At 40.5% G+C, this 25,015-nt stretch overlaps 2 protein-coding genes across 4 annotated transcripts in view; one reads left to right on the plus strand and one right to left on the minus strand.

The window, feature by feature from the left end:
- The first annotated feature begins 1,392 nt into the window (after window positions 1-1,392).
- Window positions 1,393-20,790, plus strand: fkbp15b (FKBP prolyl isomerase family member 15b). Of its 3 annotated transcripts, XM_053235991.1 has the most exons (30): window positions 1,394-1,610; window positions 4,383-4,480; window positions 5,817-5,895; window positions 6,356-6,425; window positions 6,822-6,896; window positions 6,992-7,090; window positions 7,852-8,001; window positions 8,824-8,892; window positions 9,024-9,167; window positions 9,264-9,403; window positions 9,573-9,621; window positions 10,558-10,683; window positions 10,849-10,939; window positions 11,102-11,178; window positions 11,678-11,765; window positions 12,044-12,153; window positions 12,649-12,747; window positions 12,847-12,941; window positions 13,267-13,369; window positions 13,587-13,619; window positions 13,879-14,050; window positions 14,138-14,274; window positions 14,356-14,511; window positions 14,809-14,961; window positions 15,580-15,672; window positions 15,831-15,944; window positions 16,048-16,155; window positions 16,319-17,013; window positions 18,238-18,352; window positions 19,649-20,790. In XM_053235991.1, the coding sequence occupies exons 1-30, from the start codon at window positions 1,561-1,563 to the stop codon at window positions 19,724-19,726; spliced, it is 3,666 nt and encodes a 1,221-aa protein (XP_053091966.1). In that variant the 5' UTR covers window positions 1,394-1,560; the 3' UTR covers window positions 19,727-20,790. The 3 variants fall into 3 exon arrangements, with proteins under 3 accessions (XP_053091968.1, XP_053091966.1, XP_053091967.1); XM_053235993.1 differs by lacking the exon at window positions 18,238-18,352 and having other exon boundaries at window positions 1,393-1,610; window positions 19,649-19,791; XM_053235992.1 differs by lacking the exon at window positions 13,587-13,619.
- Window positions 20,791-20,939: 149 nt separating this feature from the next.
- Window positions 20,940-25,015, minus strand: part of stambpb (STAM binding protein b) — a 10,014-nt gene continuing 5,938 nt past the window's right edge. Inside the window, exons 6-10 of the mRNA XM_026945860.3 lie at window positions 24,024-24,148; window positions 23,801-23,938; window positions 23,605-23,717; window positions 23,389-23,488; window positions 20,940-21,418 (exon numbers count right to left, since the gene is read on the minus strand). Of these exons, the coding sequence (XP_026801661.2) occupies window positions 21,362-21,418; window positions 23,389-23,488; window positions 23,605-23,717; window positions 23,801-23,938; window positions 24,024-24,148 (533 nt within the window). The 3' untranslated portion in view covers window positions 20,940-21,361. The remainder of the gene's footprint in view (window positions 21,419-23,388; window positions 23,489-23,604; window positions 23,718-23,800; window positions 23,939-24,023; window positions 24,149-25,015) is intronic.

Here is a 25,015-nt window from a genome sequence, read left to right on the forward strand (position 1 = left end):
TTTATTTAGCATTTATGGAAGGAGTCTCCAGTGTCAGTGCTTTGTAACACTCAGAGGTAAAGCTGTAACTTGAAGTTTTCCGATATTTTCAGGACAGAGGAGCTTCTCTGCGGTTTCTTTGTGGTTTCTCGGTAACACGACAAGCTGCGGTTGTTTAAATTTTTTTTTATCTTATTAACATCAAGAGAGAGAAAAAGAGAGACTGGTGAGAGAAGGACTGTTTATAGCTGCTATAATGTAAGTGACAACAGGAACTAACTTGTTTCATGTACATTAAATGTAAGAGGAATAAAACACTTCAGGGTGATAACAGTGAGTGCACTTCATCACACCACCCCGTCACTCAGTATTTTACAGTAACACACATTTTCAGAAAGGGCGACACTGTGGACATTTCATTTTGTCTTGAACATTAGGATTTAGGATTAGGACTGAGGAAGTAGAGAAACTAAATCGCTTCAGGTACTCAGATGTTTCAGCAGCTTTTGGGTCTGTGCATGATTACACAGGTGAAGCTGTAACCTGAAGTTTTCTGACATCTTCAGGACAGAGGAGTTTACACACTTCTTTGCGGTTTCTGTGTAACATGTCAAGATGCGTTGTTGTTGTTGTTGTTGTTGTTTTTCTCTCATAAACATAGAGAGAGTGACAAAGAGAGGCTGGTGAGGGGGAACGACTGTTTGTAGCTGCTATAACGTGACTATATGCAAGTTCATAATGCAAGCTAGCAAGCTATGCAGCAAAGCTATGTGGGATGAATTGAATAAAAGTTAGTTCCTGACGTTTATTTCCGGTTAACCTGTGTCATGTCAGGGGTATTTGTGTGTGTGTGCGCGCGTGTGTGTGTGTGTAACTTGATTTATTTCCGGATTTTATCAATCCTGTCCCCTTCTTTGCGGTTTCTGTGTAACATGTCAAGATGCGTTGTTGTTGTTGTTGTTTTTCTCTCATAAACATAGAGAGAGTGACAAAGAGAGGCTGGTGAGGGGGAACGACTGTTTGTAGCTGCTATAACGTGACTATAAATAGATTTAAAAAATGTATAACGTTCATTAATAAACATGGGAAATTGCTGTAGTAAAAGAGGAATAAAACATCACACTGTCGTTGATTATTTTCCTATAACTACATAACAGAGTGTTTTCTTCCTTATGTACTGATTTTGTTTGGAAATTGATATTTAAAGAAAAACTTTTGGAAAAAGCTCTTTAACATTAACATTAATAAATGATTTATTGTTGTCAAAGTACTGCAAATTTTAGAATTTGACACCTTTATACGTTATTTTGCAGCGTCAGGCTGTAAACATGGACACACACTGTAGTATGAGCAGTTCCTACAGTAAAACCAGGAATATAGGCGCACTCAAATCTGGGTGGCTTGGCATCAGGTGGAAGGTCAGCTGATCAGTGGAAACCGGAAGCTGAAGGGAAGTTTAGCTCCGATGGTTCTTCTCCGGTGTTGCTTCTGATCACGTTATTTCGCGGTTTTAATTGAGTGTTTTCTGATTAAATGTGTATATTACGGTTCTGTGGGTGTTTGCAGCACTGAGACGGAGACATGTTCACTGCTGACGATGAAGACGGAGATTTCATGTCTCCTACAGGAGGGTGAGGGACTTATTCATGCACAAAAACAAAGCTAACTAATGTTAGATGATGCAGACGGACAAGTCTAGCTAGAGAATTGTGTTTTTATTCAGAATATTCTTTGTTTTGTTAGCAGGTTCATAATGCAAGCTAGCTAGCAAGCTATGCAGCAAAGCTATGTGGGATGAATTGAATAAAAGTTAGTTCCTGATGTTTATTTCCGGTTAACCTGTGTCATGTCAGGGGTATTTGTGTGTGTGTGTGTGTGTGTGTGTGTGTGTGTAAAACTTGATTTATTTCCGGATTTTATCAATCTTGTCCCCTTCTTTTCATGTTAATGATGTGTGTTAATGTTACACATGACTGGTCACGTGACCTTAGGATCACTTGTGAAATGCCTTTGAGTTTTTCTGTGCTGCTGTTTAAAGCCTGTGTCCTAATTCACATCCTTCATCCCTAGTTAAATAGTCTACCTAGGTAGTGCTCAAGAAAAAAAAAAAAGGACAGTGTGCCAGAGTCTAAATTTGAGGATCACAGTTGAATCATTTCTGAGGTCAGTCCCAAAGTTTATAACCACAACGCTGTCGAATTCTGGCTTCTGATTGGTCAGAAGAAGGTGTTGATTCGTTTTCTATAACAGCAGCTCTGACAGTAGTGCAGCTGCACATCAAGACGTTATCGCGTGTGTAGTAACACCTCACAAAAATGTGTCATTATTAAGCATTAACTTTATTTATTTATTTATTGGAAGTATGGACACGTTTATGTCCAGCGCTTTGTAACAGTCAGTAGGTTTGTTTACGCGCTCACAGTTTACGCTTTGCAGTTTCTCAGTAACATGATAAGCTGTGTTTTTTTGTCTTAATAACGTCAAGAAAGAAAAATAAGCGAGGCTGGTGACAGAACTGCTACAATGTGAGCGATAACAGGAACTCACTTGTAATGAAACTCTGTTATGAAATGTAACTCTAAACAGATAAAAAGTATGATTTGTTGCTCTTGAATTAATTCGATTGTAATCTTTGGCATGTTGCTGTGGTGTAAAAGGAATAAAACACTAGTGGACGTGCTGTTATAGGAAAATCATCATCGTCAGGGTGGTAACAATAACTCTGCTTCATCACACTACGCCGTTATTGATTAATTTCCTATAACTGCGTGACACGGTGTGTTTTATTCTTTGCTTAAAACATCGTAGGTGCTTCCTGGATTATATTGTAAACTGTAGAAACGAACAGCCTACAGTGTGAGTGTGTGTTGCTCTAGAGGTGTAATGTAGCTAACATGTAATGGGTGTTTATAACCATCAGTTTATCGTTACGCAAACTACATGACTAAATCAGTACGATGCGAAAACATATAAAGACCTCAAACATTTCTTAGCTGACGGACTTCCTTTGGTGTTAGAGGAACGTTGTGTATTTCATTTTCACTTTTGCCTTCTGTGATATCAGTATCGGAAAGATCAATATCAGGATCATTAATAAATGATGTATTGTCCAAACCTGCGTCCTGGAACAATACAGTCTCTTTCGGCAGTAAGAAATAAGACGTACCTACGTGTAAAATAAATAGATATTACTGAGACGTGGTTGGCTCTCCTTTTTAATTCGAGGTTGTAGAAATAATAAAGCAGATGTAGAAATCGGATAAAACCCCGATGACTCAGTGTTGTTTAATAAAACATGAGTAATATGATTTGGAGCTCAGCTGGGTTCCTGTGTGTGGGGTGTGTTAATGCCACTCACATGCTCGCGGTTACGGACGCCAACTTTAATCCAGGGGGAAAAAAAACATGACGGAATCCAGACTTAAGGGTCTCCGAGTGGCCGAGACGGAAACCTGCGCTGGAGCTTCGACTGAGTTCAGGTGGATCCTCGGATCCACAGGATGGAGGGCAGGGAGAGATCTGGGGTTATTTATCTAGCAGAAGTGAATTGTGGGAGAATAAAGTAGATGAAGGCAATGAGGGATGCCGACTATAAGGGGGTGTGTGTGTGTGTGTGTGTGTGTGTGTGTCTATATAATGTTCATATCTATAGAGTGGATGTGGCGTGACCACGTGTGAGCTATTTGAGTTATTAATTATTTATAACTCGAATAATTATTTAAATAAATAACTAATATTTACAGAGTTGCTAAAAAATCTATCTATCTAAATAAATTAAAATAAATAACTCAAATAACTAATAATTATGCTAACCAAATTATAATTATTTATTAACATTAATAATTTATATGAATGAGATTTATTTATTTATTTATTTATTTCATGCCTATGTGCTTATTTGGTTATTTATTTATTTATTTTGTGTTATGTATCTGTGAGTTTAGCAAAATATTAGCTAATTCACTTATCAGTTTGTAATCGCTCCGGTCAAAATTATAAATTAATTATAAACTGACCGTATAATTAGCCGTCTGTTTGTTGGCTTGTTTATTGATTGATCTGAATTTCATTTTGTTTTGTACACTGTACATTACATCTTTGGGGAAAAAAAGATTTGCAAAACAACATTTTACTTAATATCAGGGATTATTTAAAGTATTATATTATAAAAATAAGCACTAATAAAACCTGATTTGTGAAGCAGAGGGACAGGTTTTAATGATTGCTACATTTAGGGGGCCAAGCACTTAATGCTTGTCTTCTTGTAATTGTTTAAAAACAAAACAAAACAAAAAAACTGGCATGATGGCACAATTATCATGGATGTTTTAATAATTAAGTGTTAAATGTTTTCTCCCTCTCTCTCTCTCTCTCCAAACTCTGTCTCTCTCTCTCACTCACAGGGCAAAATTAGCTTCTCTGTTCAGCTTGGACCAGACGGCCAACCAGGCCAATGAGTCGTTCCAGTACACGGCCCCCAAACAGCCTCGTAAGAGCTCAGGTAGGCTCTCGGGTGGAGGCTCTGAGGACCTGGAGGCTGGCAGTTTACTTCAAACTGTGAAATATTTAAAGAGGAAAAAAACTTCTGTCGAACAACAGTAAAAAACAGTGCTGCTCTGCAGTATTACGAGGTGAAGCATGGCTTTGAGAGAGGACTGTGAGCTGAGCAGTCACCGGATTTGCCACGGATTACTTTTGAACTGCTGGCAAAGGAAGGAATACCGCTTTATGAAAGCGTATTGCATTAAACATTACAACAGACATGCTGTTAGATTTTAAAAAGCAGTGTGTAGGTATAGGTTTAGGGCTGTGATTGGACAGGAAATGCATTTCAGTGTGGCACGACTGCGACGTGTTGATGAAGTAAAATTTAATGCAACATTTTCACTTCTGACATGAAATCAGATTAATTCTTTAAATAAAAGAATCAGTTGCCTGCTGATTATACAGATCAAGCGATATAAGAGCAGTGCAGTGAAGGTTTTGCTTTTCAGTATGGCATGTTTTCTGCATCTGTGCTCTATTTCACGTTTTTTTTTTTTTTTTTTTTTAGCAGGCATAGCAACCCTATCAAAGTGAGCAAATGAATAAAAAATAGTGAAAAGAGGAACAAATGCAGGAGAGAGAGATGTCAGTTGTAGTGTTGGTTTAGTTTACAAAACAAAGTACTGATAAGAGATGGAGAAGGAGGTGGAATATTTTTTTTTTTTCCTCTACCAACATGTTCGTGCTGCTGCTTCAACAAACATTGCAAAAAAAATGCCCACTGAGCAACCATGTGACAGTCAGAGCAGTGGTAGACGGGAGGAAGTCTCTGAACAAAAGACACAGTGGTTAGTTTCGGCTGTTTTGGTTTGAATTGTGGCTCTTTTCAGTGAGTCAGATGATTTGGCTCACCAATAAGAGTTGACTCTTTTGACTCCCAAATGCATCACTTGCATGTTTTCTAAACCTCCAGAAATTTCTTGTGATTGTTTCATGAAAGATTGCTCCATCTTTTTATAAACGGAATAACATTATTCTGCCTTGCGTTTTATCAAATATGCAGACGGACCCAGCGAGTCAAACACACGTCTCAGGTTTCAGCGGGAGCATTTTGATTAAATTACACTGCAGGAGAAACGCTATTGCATACACGTAGAATAAAACGAAAAAAATGTCTCATAGAGACGAGTCAGTTCAGCTGTTCAACTAAAAGTGCCGATTCGAAGAGTCGACTCATTTGAGAGCGACACATCACTAGTACAAGACGCTCAAAATGCTGAATGTGTAGCGATGTCTTTCTTTTTAAAGCAGAAGCTTGATATTCATTCAGATCTGTCGTGAATGTTTTACAGGTCCACCTGCTCAGAAAGCCGCTCCTCCTCCCGGATCACCTGCTGTGCTCTTCGCCACGGCCGTTCACGCCTACAGATAGTGAGTGTTGTGTTTCATCATCATCATCATCATCATCATCATCAGCAGTGCAGCCTTGACGTGGTGTGCATTCTGTATTGGTTCATGAAGTTAGTTTAGATGTTTTCACATTGAACTTTCTCAGTTTCCATTTTTTTAAATGTCCTTTTTGTGTAAAATCCTGCTTCTTAAACATCTTAAATGTTGCATATGATCCAATTTTATGCTGTTAATATCTATTTCTTTTTATCTTTCAGCAATATCTACAGTATGTTTTACAACATGTAAACAGAAAGCCACGTTTTAACAGTTTAGGAAACTGTTATAATAACAGAAATAAATAAATTGAATTGAATTGAAACCTTCTGCTTTTGCAGATTTAGCACATCTTTTTTTTTTAAATCATACGACAGTTTCATGAATCAGAAAAAGAAAAGTTTGTGCAGACGGTTGGTGTAAATCCTGATGTTTGTTTTCACAGTGTTAATGGACAGTATGTGAAGCAAGGCAAGCTGGGAGCTGCAGTGTTAGGAAAGCACACGAACAAGGAGGTGGGTGTAGACATCATTTCACACTTACGTTTAGTCTCAGTAATCGTGAGATTATTATTATTATTATTATTATTATTGCGTAATTAATGGATTAATGAGCTGATTAAGATCCATGTCTTTGCGCATGTCTGTATGTGTGCGTTTGTGATGATTAGCATTATTTTTTTTAGATCACGTATACTACACTACTTATTGCAAACACAAACATTTACACACACTCCAGACCAGATACATGTTTCGTCATACATATACAGCAGTCTAATGAAACTGATACAAGGATTCTGTCCTGATTCTGATAAGGAATTATTTTACGATCAGATTTAACCATGTAGATTGTCACTGATTTGAGACTGTAATTAATATTCATCAATGTTTCTGTGTCTGTTCCTTTTCCAGTATAAGCTGCTGCTGTACGCCAGCCAGCAGAAACCAGTGACGGCGGCCAGGATTCACTCAGCCTTCTCCTTCACTGTGGGTTTTCTCTTCCCACGTGATAGATTTAAATCTCGCCAAAGTGTTCCTGTCTTCTTATCCACTCTTCTTGCTGTCTCTGTTTCCTGTCTCAGGTCCAGCCCAGTAACTACTGCACCTTTTATGATGATCAGAGGCAGAACTGGTCTCTCATGTTCGAGTCGGAGAAAGCAGCCACAGATTTCTGCAAAGAGGTACGCTAGCGTGTCAGCTTTGAGAATGCGATATGCTTGATCCTGGGGGGAGAAAAAACAGAAAAAAAATACTTTGTTTTGTTTATAAGCTTCTGTTGGTGTCATTTAGTTTAGTTTTTGTCCTATTAGCACAGCAATGGCACAGCAATATAGCAGTTCGAATATAGCAGTCAGTATTATGGGATGACAAACTATCCCATTTTTTTTTTAAACAAGTAATAAAAGTCTCTCACCCAAAATAGTTTCGTAAATATTTCCCGGCCTCATGCCCAGTGTTCCTGGAATAGGCTCCGGATTCATCACCACCCTGACCAGGATGAAGCGCTTACTGAAAGTGAGCGAGACTGAGAAATATTTAAACACACTGTAAATGTGTAGCTGGACACTATAACATCATGTGGGGTGGCCATCTTGGACAACAGGGAAGACTTCTTTCCTTAGACTGGTTTGATATTCCTCCGCCCCACCCTAAGCTCCGCCTCCTAACGTTTATAGAAGCTGGAAGTAAAGCAGATGATAGTGTAGTACCGCTTTGAATTTAAATATTAAATACAGACTTTTCACGATGAACATTTGAGAATATGTTTAGGGGGTTTTTGGATGAGATTATTCCAATAACTAAACAGAAAAGATCAGACTCCAAACATGTCTTGGCTGATCAGCTACGTTTAAGTTGAAGAGGATGGGGAAGTAGTGTAAATGAGACATTATCACCTAATTATTCCTGTAATGTCCTTGATGTTCTGTGTGTATTATTTCAGGTGTGTCTGGCTAAAGCGAACGGCACTTCTCCTCTGGACATGCTGGTGATTCAGGACCTGGTTCTCGGGGAGGGTCAGGTTGTAGAGAACGGAGACTCTCTGGAGGTAGCCTACAGCGGCTGGCTGCTGCAGAACCACACCATCGGCCAGGTGGGAACCCAAAGTTCTGTCCTGATTACTGATCACATATTGCTAACTTGCCGTAATTTTTTTTTTTTATTAGCAAAATTTTGCATAAAGTACTCCTTTAAGGCTTAAAGTACCTCTAAACAAGTATTTTATATTAATTATGGCATAGACATTATTGCATAGGAACATTTATGTATTTTTACTCTAATTAAAATCAACAGATTCTGTGAATATGCATTAATATGCAAATTTGGAAACGCCCCCCATATCCTCCTTCCATCCCAAAAAGCTGTGAATATCACTGAAATTAATGAACCGTGCTAATTTTAGCTATCAGAGCACACAGGTTTTATAGCTAAACTTTTACAGTCCCATGCAATCTCGAATGTGACTGGTTCAGAGGCCAAACTTGCCAAAATATAGGGTTACCATGACAACCCTGATTTAGTTTGTCGCTAACATTATCCAAGTCAGCTAGCTAGCTTAGCACACAGGTTTTATTTAAGGTCCCACATCATACTCTAATCTCAGATGTGATCGATTTAAAGGTGTGGAGATTATTTATATAATAACGTAATGTAATGTAAAACACACCTAGCCGGCTAGTTAGAGTAACTGCTTGTGAGAATGTAGTGTTACCATAACAACCATTATTTAGTGTGTCGCTAACATTGTCCGAGTCTGCTAGCAAGCTTAGGAATCGTGGATATCGGATTATCATCTTTGAATAATTTGTATATCAGACATGATTGGTCCAAATTTTGTGACATCACACTTGAGTGGTAATGTTTTTGTTTCTTCGTTTCTGTTGTTTTTTTCTGACTTTACATTTTGTGTCTCCAGATGTTTGACTCTAATCTAAATAAGGACAAGCTTCTGAGAATGAAGCTCGGTGCTGGAAAAGTCATTAAGGTGAGTATGAACCAGAGCTGCCCTTCGTTTGGGTAATTAAGGTGTTGGCTGTATGTTAATTAATAATTCTCTCTCTCTCTCTCTCTCTCTCTCTCTCTCTCTCTCTCTCTCTCTCTCTCTGTGTGTGTCAGGGCTGGGAGGAGGGCATGCTGAACATGCGTAAAGGAGGACGCCGTCTCCTTGTGATTCCCCCGGCTCTGGCGTACGGATCGCAGGGCGTCCCGGGCCGAGTCCCTGCAGACAGCACTTTGGTGTTCGAGGCAGAAATTCGTAGGGTGAGAGAAGATAAAACTCTTTCAGGTCCTCTGTGGACGTATTCTTTATCAGAAAGGAATTTTAACACCACTGCATGCGTGTGTGTGATTGTGCAGGTGAAGTTTGCTAAAGAAGCCGGATCTGAGAGGACGGCCGTGAGCTCCAGGGACACCGCTGTCCCCTCTCCTGTCCCCTCTCCTGTCCCCAGCGTGGAGAGCCTGGGGCTGGATCTCACCTCAGCAGCCAGCAGATCAGGGTACGAGCAGCTCGGAGCTGCAGGGGTTAAAGTGCTCACTAGCAGAGTGGAGCGAGGAGCAAGTGGTTCACTTCACATATAAGATACTGTGACTGTATAATAATTATTGTTTGCTGAATACTGTTTTCTTTACATGTATTCTTCTGACTTTGATGCTTTTTTCTTTCAGTGAACCACCTCTAAGAGCTAAATCCAACTCACTGAGTGAGCAACTAGCAGTGAGTAGCCTTCTCCTCTTCTTTCACTAATTTACTTCTCTTAAAAAACACTTTCTCCTAAAATTTTGATGCTGGTATTAATGCTAGAAAGCTTATAGAGACCATGTCCAGTTAAGCTTTCATTAGTTTACATGCAGCCTAATAATCTGATTGATGGCTAAATCAGAATAAAAACTAGTATAGAGTAAATTTACTGAGATCAATCCGAATTAAATTTCTGATTAAATGTTTGAATGGTTGATCTGATTCAATTCTAAAATTAAAAAAAAAATCACCATGTAAACTTTTGAGCTCGTTTGAATCTTTGATTCTTTTTAAAATCTGAATATTTGAATCCTTTCACCATCTGAATTTCTGAAAGCTTTCATAATGTGAATCTTTGAATCATTTCTCAATTCAGAATTTGAATCTTTAAACCAAATCAAAATTTAAGTCTCAAATCCTTTCACAATCTGAATCTCTGAACTCTTTCGCAATCTGAATCCTTCCCTAATTTGAATCTCTTTTACAGTCTGAATATTTGAATCCTTTCACATTCTTAACATTTGAATCCTGAAATCTTTCGTAACTGAAATCTTTGAGCCATTTAACAATCTGAATCTTCGAATCTTTTCACAATCTGAATCACTGAACCCCTTCACAACTGACACTACGAATCTATGAACATTTTCACAATTTCAATCTGAGTAAATTTTACAATCTGAATCTCTGAATCCTTTCCAAATCTGAGTCTTTAAGTCTAAATTTTTTTAACCATTTCAAAATTTGAATCCTTTCACAGTTTGAGTCTTTGAATCTGAATACATTTGCATGGACAGGTGTGGGATGAGCATCAAAATTTCAAAACAGACCTTTAAAGAGTGTCGTATTTTGTTTGTGACAGATGATTAGGTGTGTTTTATTACCAAAGACAGACACGTTTTTTTGTGTTCTCAGAATCCGGATGCAACCAAAGCCAAGCTCATCTCCCGCATGGCCAAGATGGGTCAGCCTATGTTGCCCTTCCTCGCCGGTCCAGCATCATCGTCCTCACAAGCCGAGTCCAGCGACTCTGAACTGGAGGTATGAAAGATTATTCAAAAAAAAAGAAAACCTACTAAACAGATGAACTTTATGATTATTTGATTATTTTCCCATAACAGTGTGTCCCAAGGTGTTATATTTGTTCCTTCCATAAGCTACGTTCTAAACTCTAATGCCACTGTCGTGTGTGTGTGTGTCTCATAGGACCCGAGTGTGTCCCGATTGAAAGAGCGTCCTCCTGCACCCTCCCCTCAGCCAGTCCACCTCACGTCTGGTCCTTCAGCCTCACTACAGGGTGAATACACACCTCTCACACTTCACACCTCACACACCACACACACTTCCTCATTTCCTCCTTTCACATGATCACGCCCAGACAGTCTTCAATAACGCTGCCCTTGCTGTGTAGTGAGATGTTAGATAAACCCTGTGACATCATATCCTCTCCCTTCTCCAGCCACAGCCTTGATGCCTGTTTCCATGGCAACAGCCAATCCCCAGCCTGTGATGCCCATGGCAGGTCATGGCTTCCAGGTGAGCAGTGCATTAGATTATACACAACTTATTTTTTACTTTCTAAACAAATATTTCTGACGCTGTGTAACCACGACTGCGTCTTAAAGTACCCAAGCATCCTGATATGTAAGGAATAAAACACATGGTGCTGTGCTATTAAAGGAAAATAATCAACAATGGTGTGGTGTGATGAAGGGAGTTACTGTCACCACCCTGGAGTCTGTAATTTCAGAGCATTTTGTCAACGAATACAATTTTCTGCTTGTTAAAGGATGACGTCATACTTTTTTTTATCCATTTATAGTTACGTTTAATGTTGTGGAAGATAGTTCCTGGTGTCACTTACGTTATAGCAGCTATAAATGGTCATTTCTTTACAAGCTTCTCTTCTGAATTTTACAAAGTGCTGACAGTGGAGACTCCTTCCATAATTATGTTGTGTTTAGGAATTAATCTGTGTGTGTATATGTGTATGTGTGTGTTTTTTTTTGTTTTTTTTTTTCCTCCCCCCCCCCAGCCGTACTCTTACACTCAGTCCACTACGGCTCCCTCTCACTTACAACCGGTGGGACAGATTTACCCTTCACAGACCGTGCCTTACCAAGGTAACACACACACACACACACACACACACACACACACACACACACATACACATATTATTAACTGTACACAGTGCTTAAACAGTGCGTCTCCTGCAAACAAACTGCTGTCTAACGTAAAATAACCATCAGCGGTGTAGTCATTAAACTCACTGTAAGCAATATTGGGGATTGTCAAGTTCTCTTTCCAGTGATCATTACAGAGGCATTTTTCCAAGAACATCTATTTGTGACGGCAAGTTAATACTTTATGTCACACTGACTGTTTTTTTGCCCTCCAGGAAGTGGTGATGTCACATCCTTCTTGATGACAGAAGCCCGGCAGCACAACACCGAGATCCGAATGGCCGTCAGCAAAGTGGGAGATAAAGTGGACCAATTAGCTTCCAAGGTAAGAGATTTTGTAACAAACACCCTAACACTGAGACATGATCAACTCACAGGATTGACTTCTTCTCAGATTTTCTTTATGGATTGAATAAAGAAATTGCTTTATGTGACGGTTCCATGGAAATAACGTCATTAGACAACAGAAGAAAAACACAGAAGCATGTTCTTCCTCATTAAAGTATTCATAGGGAATTTACAATGAATATGCAAATTAGAAAAAAGCCCCAACCCCTCCCCCTTCTCATGCTTACCTGGTGTCTGCTGGTCCGCATTTGCATATCGTAATATGATTGGCTGGTCTATTTTATACTGCAGTAACACTCCGGTCACATGTTCAGTATTTTTTAGCCCTCTTTGTTTTTTAAAACGAAAGCAATAACAGTGTAATCATGACCTTTTTCAATTTCCCCAAAAAAACTTGATCATAAAATTACAAAAAAAAGTTTGTTTAGGTTTATTTATGGAATTTAATTGACACCTCGTCTCGTCCTATCAGGTCGAGGAGCTGCACAAGCAGGGCGGGCTCTCTCTGGGCTTGTCCAATGTCTCCATGGATACGGCGATGATCATGCACACCATCCAACGCATCATCCAGGTAACATTCGCCATGTCATATCCTTCCTCCGTCAACAGAGTCCAACGGTGAGAGGAATTCTGACCGGAGTGTGTGTTTTTTTTTTTTTTTTCTTTTTAGGAAAACGAGTGCCTGAAGAAAGAGGTGTTTGAGAAAAGCTCGCGCATCGAAGAGCAGAACCGCAAGATCGGAGAACTCATCCACCAGAACCAGAGGTTAAAGATTCTCTTTCTTTCTTGGTTCTTTTGGATCTTGATATTTTGACTTAATATCTTTTTATTTTCGAATTGATATCTCGTTAATCTCCTTATTTCATCACAGTGTGTCATTATGTTCAACTTGATATAATCGTTATTTCTGATGTAACATCTCGTTATTTCTACATAGCATGTTGTTATTTTAGACTTAATATTGCATTATTTTGACCTGAAATAATGAGATAATATCATATCATTTTGACATTTCTTTATTTTGTCTAAAATCCTGTGAATTTACGACTCTTGATGTGTGTGTGGGGTGTGTGTGTGTGTGTGTGTGTAGGTGCATGGAGCAGAGTAATATGCTTATGGAGCAGCGGAATGACTCTCTGAAGAACTCGAGTGAGCAGAACCAGGCACGAATACTGCAGGCAGAACAGGAAAAGGTGCAAACACAAACACAACCACAACCATGCTACACACTGAACGCTTTAACTCTCTATATACACTTTTTTTTTCCTGCTTGTATGACATCATTGAACTGTTTAACTGTTTACGGAAAGAATAAATACGGGAAGCTAAAATGCAACCAGATCGGTTAATCTGATCTGATCTGATAGGCTGAGGGGCAGTTTGGTGGTAGTGACTACTTTCTTTTCCCAGCATGCACTGCCACAGGACATGGGCAGGAACCAGGTGAGCTTCCTCATCCCTGCTGCCTTCCTCTTCATCTGTCTCATTTTTGATTTTTTGTTTTTTTAAATCATTTCATCCACTTCATAACTGTTTGTTTTTTTTTTTTTTGCTGTCCATCAGCTGCGAGTTCTGTTCAGCCGGCACACAGCTGTCCATCACCGCGTCTTTAGTTTAGTCTCATATTCATTGTGTTTTCTCTTTCTCCTGCTCTGGTGTGCAGGTGCTGATGTTAAAGTGTAAGGTGTGTGTGTGTTTGCAGGCGAGGTTGACGGACGAGCTGGCCAGCGCTACAGCGCGGGTGTCGGAGCTGCAGTTGGAGCTGACTGCACAGCGTCAGAAAGCAGCGGCGCTGCAGTCGAGCCTGAACACCGCCCTGCAGGAGGGACAGCAGCACGGCGCACAGCTCACGGCTACGGAGAACCAGCTGCAGGGTGAGGAACCTTCTACCTAGTGTTGGGAGCAGGATATTGAGAGGATAAACTAGCTGTTAGAATTGTGTGTGTATGTGTGTATTTCAGAGATGAAGGAGTTGGCAGAGCGGGTGCAGGTGCAGTACAGAGCTGAGAAGCAGAAGCGGAAGGAGGTGGAGCTGAAGCTGAGTAACCTGGACGAGGAGCTGCAGGACTTGAAGAGCGAGAAAGAGAGTCTGGAGCGAGTGAGGGTGTCTTCAAATACGCTTACATGTACCATGTATTTCCACTGGAATGTTCTTACTCAGCGTGTGTGTATGTGTTAGACTCTGTCAGACAGGAAGAAGAAGTGGCAAGCGGAGAGGCAGCGCTGTGATGAGGAGTTGGAGGAGGTGAGGAAGGCCAGTCAGATGGAGATGGACCAACTCCGGAGTCAACTGCGTAAAGCCCGGACCAACACAGACCAGGCAGCTGCTGAGCAGGTACTTTGTGTGTGTGTGTGTGTGTGTTTGTGTTAGATGTCTCCTCCGAGTCAGTCTGAGATTCACACATGCAGGATCCCTTTTCCTGAATAGGCATCTGCCTTTTTATAATAGTGGAGGATGTGGGCGTGGCTCTAATTTGCATGATCATGCATATTCAGAGCTTTTGGCATTTTTAATAAATGTAAATTAAATATTTATTAAAGACAGTAGTACATTTACAAAGGTGTTATGGCATCAGGAGAACAATATTATCCGTGTGTGTGTGTGTGTGTGTGTGTGTGTGTGTGTTTGCAGTTAGCACAGCTGCAGGCAGATGTGGAGCGCGAGTGGCAGGCGAAGTGTGAGCGAGCTCTGGCTTCAGCACGAGAACAACAGAAGAGAGAAGTGACAGAGCTCACAGAGCAGAGAGACACACTGCAGCTCAAACTCTCCCAGCTACAGGACAAGGTATACACACACACACACACACACACACACACACACTCTGCAGCTCGAACTCTCACAGCTACAGGACAAGGTACACACACACACACACACACTGCAGCTCAAACTCACCCAGCTACAGGACAAGGTACACACACACACACACAAAATGCAGGTCAAATCAAACACACCCAGCTATAAGACAAGGTACACACACACACACACACACACACACACAGGGAAATGATTTGACAGTGTTTTTCCACTTCTCTCTATAAGCTATATTTGATCATGGGAAATGATTGATATAAAATGATATGTACAAGTTTTTCTATTCAAATAAAAGACTAAAAGCCCAGGGGGTAGAGACACAGTCCTTGTGGTTCAAGCTGGAAAAGTGTGTGTGTGTCTGTGTGTGTGTTCTGTGTTGTAGAGCATCTCATGGGTTAGGGTTATAGGAGGAGTTGGATCAGGTCCAGCTCTACCCCCTGGACTTTTGGTTCTGCAGTGAAGCCTGTCTCACAAAAGCGGCCATTTTAGAGCCCACACATGGCACAAAACAAAGCAGCCCTTCATCTGTCACACAGAGAGTGGTCTCTCTCTCTCTCTCTCTCTCTCTCTCTCTCTCTCTCTCTCTCTCAGTTCTCTGCTATGAAGCAGTCCAGAGAGGAGGAGGAGCAACGGTTACTACGCCAACAAGACCAGGGGGAGGAGCTTCAGGCCCTGAGAGATAAGGTCAGATGGAAGATTTGCTGAACCCAACATGAAAGTTAAACATGAAAAACCAAGCTGAAAGTAAACAGCAGCGGATTTGCGATACTTCAGAAATAATAATAAAAAAGGTTTAAATAAAAAACATGATAATTATGAATACACATGTAAATGTGTTGCAGTGTTGTGAGTTGGAGAAGAGGGCGGAGTCACTGAGGCAGCAGGGAGAGACGCGAGTTGCAGAGCTGGAGAGGAGACTGGCAGAGCAGCGGCAGCAAACAGACACTACAGGAGAGGTGACACACACAAACACACACTGTACCACTATACCAGAAACCATCATACATCAGCTTCTTTACTGTCCCCTGTGTGTGTGTGTGTGTGTGTGTGTGTGAGCAGGTGAAGCGTGTGATGAATGGAGTGTTCCAATCTTTACGAGGGGAGTTCGAGCTCCATGAGACGTACACCGGCAGTGTGGTGCTGGGCGTGCTGGTCAACACCATTAAGGTGAGCAAATGGCGGGTTTACTGTTTATTACTGTTTATTACTGTATATAAAACACATATACTCCAGAGAATACGGTAATTCTAAACACAAAGGTAAAGACTATAGTGCATGACTGCTGTTTTTTTTAGCAAAGCTGGCACTCACTTGCTGTTCATTTCCGCAGAGCGTCACCCTGCAGCTGCTCTCGAAATCTGAACCGTCCTCAACTGAGAATAACGAGAAAGAGGAGGATGAAGATGAAGAGGAGGAAGAGAAGGACAGCAGGAGTGAAGTGCAGCCCGAAGAGCAGGAGAACCACGCAGAGGAGTTACATATGAACGGAAAGAAAGAAGATGTGGAAGAGGAGGAGGAAGAGGAAGATGGTGACCAGATGCAAGTGACAGGGGAAAAAAGTAAAGAACCAGAGACGGTGGAGGAGGACAAGGAGGATGAGAAGGGTGGACAGGAAGTCGTCAGAGGTAACGAGGAAGAGAAGGTTGAACAGGAAGTCGTCAGAGTTAAACAGGATATGAAAGGTGAACAGGAAGTCGAAGGCACTAAAGAGGAAGTGAAGGAGACAGGAAAGGAATCGGATAGCCTTGAAGCCGACGGTGAGAACCGAGGAGAGCCCGTGCAGTCTGACATCACAGCACAGATTCAGACGCAGAATGATGTCATTCCCAAAGAGGAAGTGAACGTAGGTCCAGTCGGTGACATCACACCTGAAGAGGAAGTGGTGGCTAAGAGTGAGAGCACTTTGGGTCTGTCAGATGAATCGGAACCGGATGAAACCATTCACACCGGACCCCCGAAGAACCCCCCACCACCCCCAAACCCTGCGGAAGAGGACGGCACAGAAACGGTACCACAGCCCAGCGGGTAAGCAGAGCGTTAACGTTACGCTGTCAAGATGACGATTAAGAGATTCGTTTTTTTTTTAAATCAACAATTAGTCTGTTCATACTGTCAGAATTCTGAGCTAAAACATTCACAATCTCGAAAAAGTTTAAGTTCTAAAAGTTCAATCGTAAATTTGTCTTACTGAGCGTAGTGAAACAACAACAAAATGGCAGCTTTCATAGTTAAAGGTAGTTACAAATTAAATATCGTATTTAACTAAATTTAAACAAACGTTTCTTATTTTATAACAATATAGCGTAGCTTTGCTTCTTAGACTCTGAAGTTTATCCTTCAGACATCAGAGAAACCTGTGAAAAATGTTAAAATATGACTTGGCTACCTGACATGGTTGTATGGTAGTTGTATTCATTTTAACATTGTGTTGCCATAGAAACATGAGAACATGAACAGAATTAACCAGCAGCCTGAAACAACTCACTTTACTCAGCAGAAATGGTTTGAATCGAGCGAATTTTGCGATTATGGTACGAGAATGTGATCACACGATACACTTGCTGCTAAGGTTTTAAACATCGTTGGTAAACGAGACACTGAGCATAAACTCAGCAATGAACGAAGCTCACAGTTTAGCTAGCTAGCAAGTAGCCACTAAAAAAGAATGTGGAGTCTTTGGCATGGTGAATTTATTGAATGTAGCTATAAATCCAGCCAACTAACATCCATCCCTTTTCTATGACTAGTCAATCCCCCTCAACCCTCAGGAACTAACTCGTTTCATTAAATGTAACTATAAATGGATAACAAGTATGACATGTCATTCTTTAATAAATATAATCATTGTAATCTTTGGCAAATTGCTGTGGTACAAGAGGAATAAAACACTTCAAAATGTGTTGTCAGAGAAAAATAATCAACGTCGGGTTGGTATGGTATCTGTGACTTCATCGCATCACCCCGATGTTGCTTATTTTCCTGTAATGGCACAACACACAGTGTTTTATTCTTTACATGAGAAATAGTAGAATCTCCTGGAGCCAATTAAATTCACAACAGAAACAGGATCCTTTCTGTAATTGATTGCTAATGACTAACAAACAACTCCAACTCCACTCCCCCCCCTTTTAGTTACCCTGATGGTGTTGTCCGAGTGATTAAGTGTAATCATGCGTCCTATCGCCTCCCTGTCTGTCTTTGTCCTCTCCCTGTCTGTCTTTGTGTCCGTTTGTCCTGCCATTGTCTCAGTCCATCTGAGCGGGCACAAGGGGTGAATTCAGAGGAGCCATTTTTCCAGAGCCCCGCCCCGACTAAACCTCCACCACTACCAACCAGTGAGGAAGATGAGGAGGAGGAGGAGCTGGTGAGCCGGGAGCATCAATGCCACACACACACACACACACACACACACACCATTTCTATGTAACATTCTGTTTGCTGTAACTAAAAATCACCTCCTCTAAGTACTAACTAACACAATTAATGAATTAATCATATATCTAGAATGACTATTTGTCCTTAAACTAATCAGTTCTTTCACGAATCTCGTGCACCATGCTACGATGTTATGATGTGAATATCGTTGGGGAAAAAAAAAGTAGTAATGAAGGTTGAACGGAATAACGAAGAACCTCGAACACAAAACAGATGCTGAAACAATTCAATATGTTTTTACTGTAATGTTTTTGATGTGTTTAGCTATTCTTCTCCGGTTGGTGCATTTAGTTGGTATTTTCATTACTGCCATGAAAAGAAAGCGGTTGTGTCCCACGCTGACATCACAAGGGGACACTGCTAGCACAGTTACATTGGCGTTTAATAAGAGAAAACATTTCAAACATAAGTGATAAGGCTCAGGTTTCGCTGTTAGCTCCTAAAAACAAAAAAAACAGCTTCTTTTTTTACTCTCTGTACAAGAAGTCCAGTGCAGAAGTAGTGGAGATGATATAAACACTGGACTCAAAGTACACAAATGCAATGCAGCTCTACAACTCAGTTGCGTTGAGTTACGACAGAGACTCGGCTCGGCTAGTTAGCGATCTACAAAATTGCGAGCACGAGAGACTAAAGGACTAAAGCGCCGCCGCATCGATCTCTTTAGGTTGTGATGAAGTGAAGGCTAAATCCCACCACGCCTCCATCAGCAGATCGTCGAAACCATTAGCCAAAGTTAAAATAGACGAATTTAATAAAGAAGTCAACTCATTATAAAATAAATCTTGGATTCTGAAGAGAACATTAATTAACATGCAAATAATTCAGTGTGTATTTCCATAATCAATTAACAATTAAAACAATTGTGGCGTAACCTAGCCATAAAGAAATCTTTTGGCAAAAAAAAAAATACTAGTAGCTAGTAATGCTCATCTAGTTAAAAAAATAAATAAATAAATAAAATACTAGTAGCTAAGTAATGCTCATCTAGTAAAACTTAAATTGTATCCGAACACGTGTCAGCTAATAGACTTCTCTTGATGGGAGAGGTAAACTTGTCCATTTGATTTTTTTTTTTTTGTTTGTTTGCTGAACGTCTCCTTTAGAAACTCATTTAGTCATAAAGGAACTTAGTTTGGGTGTTACTGCTAAGAAGGTATAATGTACTTTTTATTTAATAATTGGTTGTGCATGTGACACTTCCTGCTGTCTGATTGGTCGTTAGAGTTTAAAAGGACGGCCCCCTCCCGCCCCTCTGTTTGGAGACGACAGTGATGACGACGATCTGGACTGGCTGAGCTGACTTTCACCCTCAACCAAGAACCAAAACCACCACCGCCTGTCTCCTGGGTAACGGTTCCCATTGGAAACAGACACCATGGAGACGGAACTCGAGAGGGATAAAGGAAGCAGCTAGGCTGGAATCTGAAGCTCCGCCTCTTTTCCCAAACTCTTCACTGTTGTCCATGTTTCCAAAGGAGAGCAGCACTTCCTGGAATTAGTCTGACTGGAAATCCATTTATAACTCAATCACACATTAATCTCTCAATCTAGATTTCATTTGTAGCCTGAAACGTGACCATGAAATGATTACACACTTTTTAAAGACGTTTTAATGTGCCAGAACTCGATTGCTCTGAATCAGTGGTTTAGTGGACGAGGGTAATAACGGTCATGACAGTGTGGACTAGCTGCTGTATGCATGTGTCTTAAGGCTTGTATCCTTTATTAGCAGAAAGGTATTCTGGATTAATATAATAAAAGACGAGCTGGCTAATCTTCTAAAACAGCTTATTTCCTTGAAATGTAAACTAGAACTGCTTTAGACTGGATTTTAATATTGTTGATATTTGGTATTTGGGTCAGTTACATGCACAGAGGCCACGCCTCCTTCAGTGGGAGTAACGGGCACAGAAGCCACACCACCCTGTTACTGAATAATTTCCTAGAACAGCACATACCTGTTGGGTTTTATTCATTACTTACACCACAGTGCTGCTGAATTCTCAAATCTGATTGGGCAGAAGGTGTTGATTAATTTTCTATCACAGCAGTTCTGACAGTAGTGCAGCTGCAAATCACAGGTTTATATTAATGCGCTCGTTCTATGTTGTCGTTTCTATAGTAACAACAACAGGGAGTAAGTTATAAAAGGATTTAAGAGACGACTTAGAGACGTGCAGCTGTAACTTTACGTTTTCTGACATCGAGCTACATTTTTTTTGGTACTTTGGTATATAGAGAGAGAGAGAGAGAGAGAGAGAAAGAAGTGAGGCTGGTAAGTTAACAAGCTTCTTCTACAACATTAAATGTAACTATAAATGGATAAAACAATAGAGCTCTTTTATTCTTCATTTGATAAATGAATGGTTGCATGTCAAACATAATTTGATTTCAGAGAGTCGATTTATTCTCGTGTTGATGTGAGCAAACACTCGGATTTATACTATCTGAAGGATATGATGAAGGATGTAGATGAACAAAAAAAACAAAATCAACTTTAGTTTGAGTCTGAGTCTGAAAGCAGGTTTAAAAACACCTTGTTGCTTTAATGTTATTTACATCAATGAGTTAGTGTCAAACACATCGCCACCATCTTCAACACTGACATGACACTGAATGACAAACACAATTTACATAACGAATGAAACTGGCAACAGTCGTTTTCTTCAGAGTCCTAGACGTGTGCGAACATCCCTGTGCTCCCAGCGGATGGTGTAAAGCGTCTTTCTTGAGTATAACGAGTGTTTGCTTTTCCAAAGTGCTTCACGCAGACAGTCGCCGCCGTCTGTTCAAACGAAATCCCACCACCTGTAAATGCTCAGTAATCATTCGTCTCACTTCTAGCCAATGCTGGTCCATGTAGCATGTTAAGGGTAATAGATTACAGTTGCTGTCCAGGGTTGAAAGCGCTTCGTTGTACCGCTGTTCGAGCCGATCAGCGCAGGTCTAGCATGGTGACGGCGCCTTCTGTGATCGCAACATGGCTGCCGTTCTTGAAAACAAGAGGCAGGATGTCATCAGAACATACAAGCGGGATCACATATGCTAGGAAGTAGCTAAATTGGTGCTGAAGTTGAGAGAACACTGTTGCTAGGCAATTTAGATATATAGACACCAACCAAAAACTGACCATCTAACAATTTAGCAAGCTAGCAGATAGCCAATAAAGTCTTTTATAAAGACTTGGTGATGGTGGAAACCAGACAAAAATATTCAGAATGTCAACATTTTCCTCAGACGTGTTGGTAAATTCCTGAGAAAAAAACTCCCTATGATTAAAATAACATTGTGGTTTCACTTAGCATCAGCTGCAAGCCAAACAACCTGCTCTACTGAGATACATCAACTTTGCATAACAACTCACAAAGCAGACGCTGCCTAATGATTGAGGTTAACACTTTTGTAAAAGATTAACGGCTCTGTGCTAGCGTGCTAAAGACACAGTGGCAGTGGAAAATAGACAGAACTACTGGGAACGTCAACATTTACCTCAAATGTGTTGGTAAATTCCTAAGAAAAAACTCCCTATGACTAAAATTACAATGAAGTTTCACTTAGCATCAACTGCAAATCAGAGTAACTGCCATACTGAAAACGTCAACACTGTATGACATCTCTTGATGCTAGTTTAATGATTGATGCTAATAATTTACCAAGCTAGCACACTCCCTTTTATATAGTGACCGTGGAAAGAGATAAAATTATTGGGAACATCAACATTTACCTCAGCTGTGTTGATAAAATACTAAGAAAAGACTCCATATGAGTAATATTACACTGTAATCAATCGCTAAACCAATCTACCTGCTCTATTAAGAGATGTCAATCTTGTGCCACAACTCACAAACCAGATGCTAGCTAATGACCGATGCTAACAATGTATCAAGTGTCTTCTATAAGGATACAGCGACAGGGGAATTGAGACAGAACTATTGGGAACATCAACATTTACCTCAGATGTGTTGGTAAATTCCTAAGAAAAAAGTCCCTACGACTAAACTAACAATGTAGTTTCACTTAGCATCAACCGCAAATCAAAGTAACTGCCATAATGAAGACGTCAACACTGTATCACATCTCTTGATGCTAGTCAACGAACAATGCTAACAATGCATCAAGCTAGCACACAGCCATTAATTTGTCTATAAAGACACAGTGACAGTGGATTTGAGACAGAACTATTGGGAACGTCAACATTTACCTCAGATGTGCTGATAAAATGCTAAGAAGACTCCCTATGACTAAACTCACACTATAATTGCACTTAGCATCGACCGCTAACCAAACTACATGCTCTATTGAGATGCTGACACTGTCACAACTCACAAACCAGACGCTAGCTAATGATTGAGGCTAACAATTTAGCAAGCTAGAATATAACAGTTTACGGGCAAAGTAAAGATGATCAGCAATGGTCGAAATGATACAAATGTGTTGGGAACGTCAACATTTACCTCAGATGAGTTGATAAAATGCTAAGAAAAAAACTCCAAACAACTACTATTACGCTGTAAAATACACTTAGCATTGACTGCCAAATAAACTACCTGAGTATTGAGAAACATCAACATTTAGGAAGCTAGCACAATAGCTGTTAAATCTGATAAAGACACAATGACTGTGGAAACAAGATAAAATTATTGAGAATGTCAACATTTCTCTCAGATGTGTTTGCAAAAAGCTAAGAAAATGTTCCATAAGCCTAAAATCACACTGAAATTAAACTTAGCATCAACCGCTAACCAAACTACCTGTGTTATCGAGAGTTGTCGACATTATGTCACAATTCACAAAACTGATTCACGGCTATGTGCTAGCTTGCTAATGACACAGAGATGGTAGAAACGATTGGGAACGTCAACATTTACCTCAGATGTGTTGGTAAATTTATAAGACAAGACTTCATATAACTAAAATTACACTGTACTTACACTTAGCATCAAGCGCTAACTAAATACTTACGATGAATAGCGGGGGCTCTTTGGGGTGAGGGTGAAAGCCTTTCTGTGTGCAGGTGGAGATCTCCTCCATGCCGTAGTCGGTTAGCCTGAAGTAGCCCGTCCTAAAACAAACAAACAAACAAATAAATAAATAAACACACAATCTTTCCCTTTAACCCAAAAGACATGTCTAAAATGTGCTTCTTTAGTAAGATTTGTCTCAGTGAGGTGCACCGACTCGTTGAATTTTGGCGAGCAGACGATGGCGATGGCTTCAGGCAACATCAGCTGGTAGGAGCAGTGAGTGTGAAGATCAACGCTGGAGAGGAAGGCCGTCTGAGTCGGATGAGTCTGAAGATGAAGATAGAAAGATTAAAAACATTAACGTTAGTGAGGATATTATAGGCCCTCGGTGTGTTACGGTGTACACTCACGTGTATCCAGCCGAGTGTGATGAGGTTGTGCTGGTCCTGCACCAGAAACAGCTCCTCCTCGTTCTCCGTGTCGCAGTAATCAGGACCGCCGCACTGCTTCGGGACGATCACATGCGTCACCGTGAACGCGTTCCTCGTCTGAAGCAGGCAAGAGGAACTTTACAAGGTTTGCCAGAATGATTGTACACTACGCTGTTATATAGAAGTGGAACTTGAGCGGTACCAGTTTTCCGCAGAGGATCCCGCACGTCTCCACGGCGCGCATCGTGTTGCTGTTGGCCAGCTGCAGGAACCTGGAGCAGAGCTCGGCGGGGACAGCGACCTGCCGCAATCCGTCCACTGGCGTACCTGCAGCAGAGCGCAAAGCACACACACACACAAACACACAGGCTTACGGACTGACACGGCAGCAGAATAAAACACCGGCATCCTCCATGTTTTTAACCATTATTAAATCTGATAGTTTATCTTCAAGAGATTCTGTAAAAATGAGCTGATGTTATAAATCAGTATTGACTTGTTTTCAAACCGCCAAGAAATAATGCAGCAGTCGAGAAAAAAAGAAACAGTAGAATACATTAAGGTACTAAACTGTAAGCAAAAATATGGAAGAAAAGAAGGAAGATAGATAGAAAGAAAACAAAAAAGAAAGGAAGGATGGAAGAATAAAAACTTAAGGAAGGAAGGAAAAAAAGAAAGAAAGAATACAAAAGCTGGACAAACTGTATGTAATATAAATGTAAATTATATGCAAATGATGTGAGGTTTGATAAGCAGTAGGAGAAGGTGAGTGTGATCAGTTTTGAGGGTTTGATAAGTAGGAGAAGGTGAGTGTGATCAGATATTAGGGTTTGATTACAGGAGGAGGTGAGTGTGACCAGTTTTGAGGGTTTGATAAGCAGAAGGAGGAGGTGAGTGTGATCAGATATTAGGGTTTGATTAGCAGAAGGAGGAGGTGAGTGTGATCAGATATTAGGGTTTGATTAGCAGAAGGAGGAGGTGAGTGTGATCAGATATTAGGGTTTTATTAGCAGAAGGGGGTGAGTGTGATCAGATATTAGGGTTTGATTAGCAGAAGGAGGAGGTGAGTGTGATCAGATATTAGGGTTTGATTAGCAGAAGGAGGAGGTGAGTGTGATCAGATATTAGGGTTTGATTACAGAAGGAGGAAGTGAGTGTGATCAGATATTAGGGTTTGATTAGCAGAAGGAGGAA

The sequence above is a fragment of the Pangasianodon hypophthalmus genome, chromosome 8 (assembly GCF_027358585.1).
Source record: "Pangasianodon hypophthalmus isolate fPanHyp1 chromosome 8, fPanHyp1.pri, whole genome shotgun sequence".
NCBI classification, from domain to species: domain Eukaryota; kingdom Metazoa; phylum Chordata; class Actinopteri; order Siluriformes; family Pangasiidae; genus Pangasianodon; species Pangasianodon hypophthalmus.

Bases quoted from the DNA above. Each gene is read 5' to 3' on its own strand.
- fkbp15b (XM_053235991.1), top strand. From the start codon at position 1,561: ATGTTCACTGCTGACGATGAAGACGGAGATTTCATGTCTCCTACAGGA. The intron at 10,684-10,848 runs GTATGAAAGATT...TGTGTCTCATAG, and splicing joins CCAGCGACTCTGAACTGGAG to GACCCGAGTGTGTCCCGATT. The intron at 13,370-13,586 runs GTGCAAACACAA...TTCTTTTCCCAG, and splicing joins TGCAGGCAGAACAGGAAAAG to CATGCACTGCCACAGGACAT.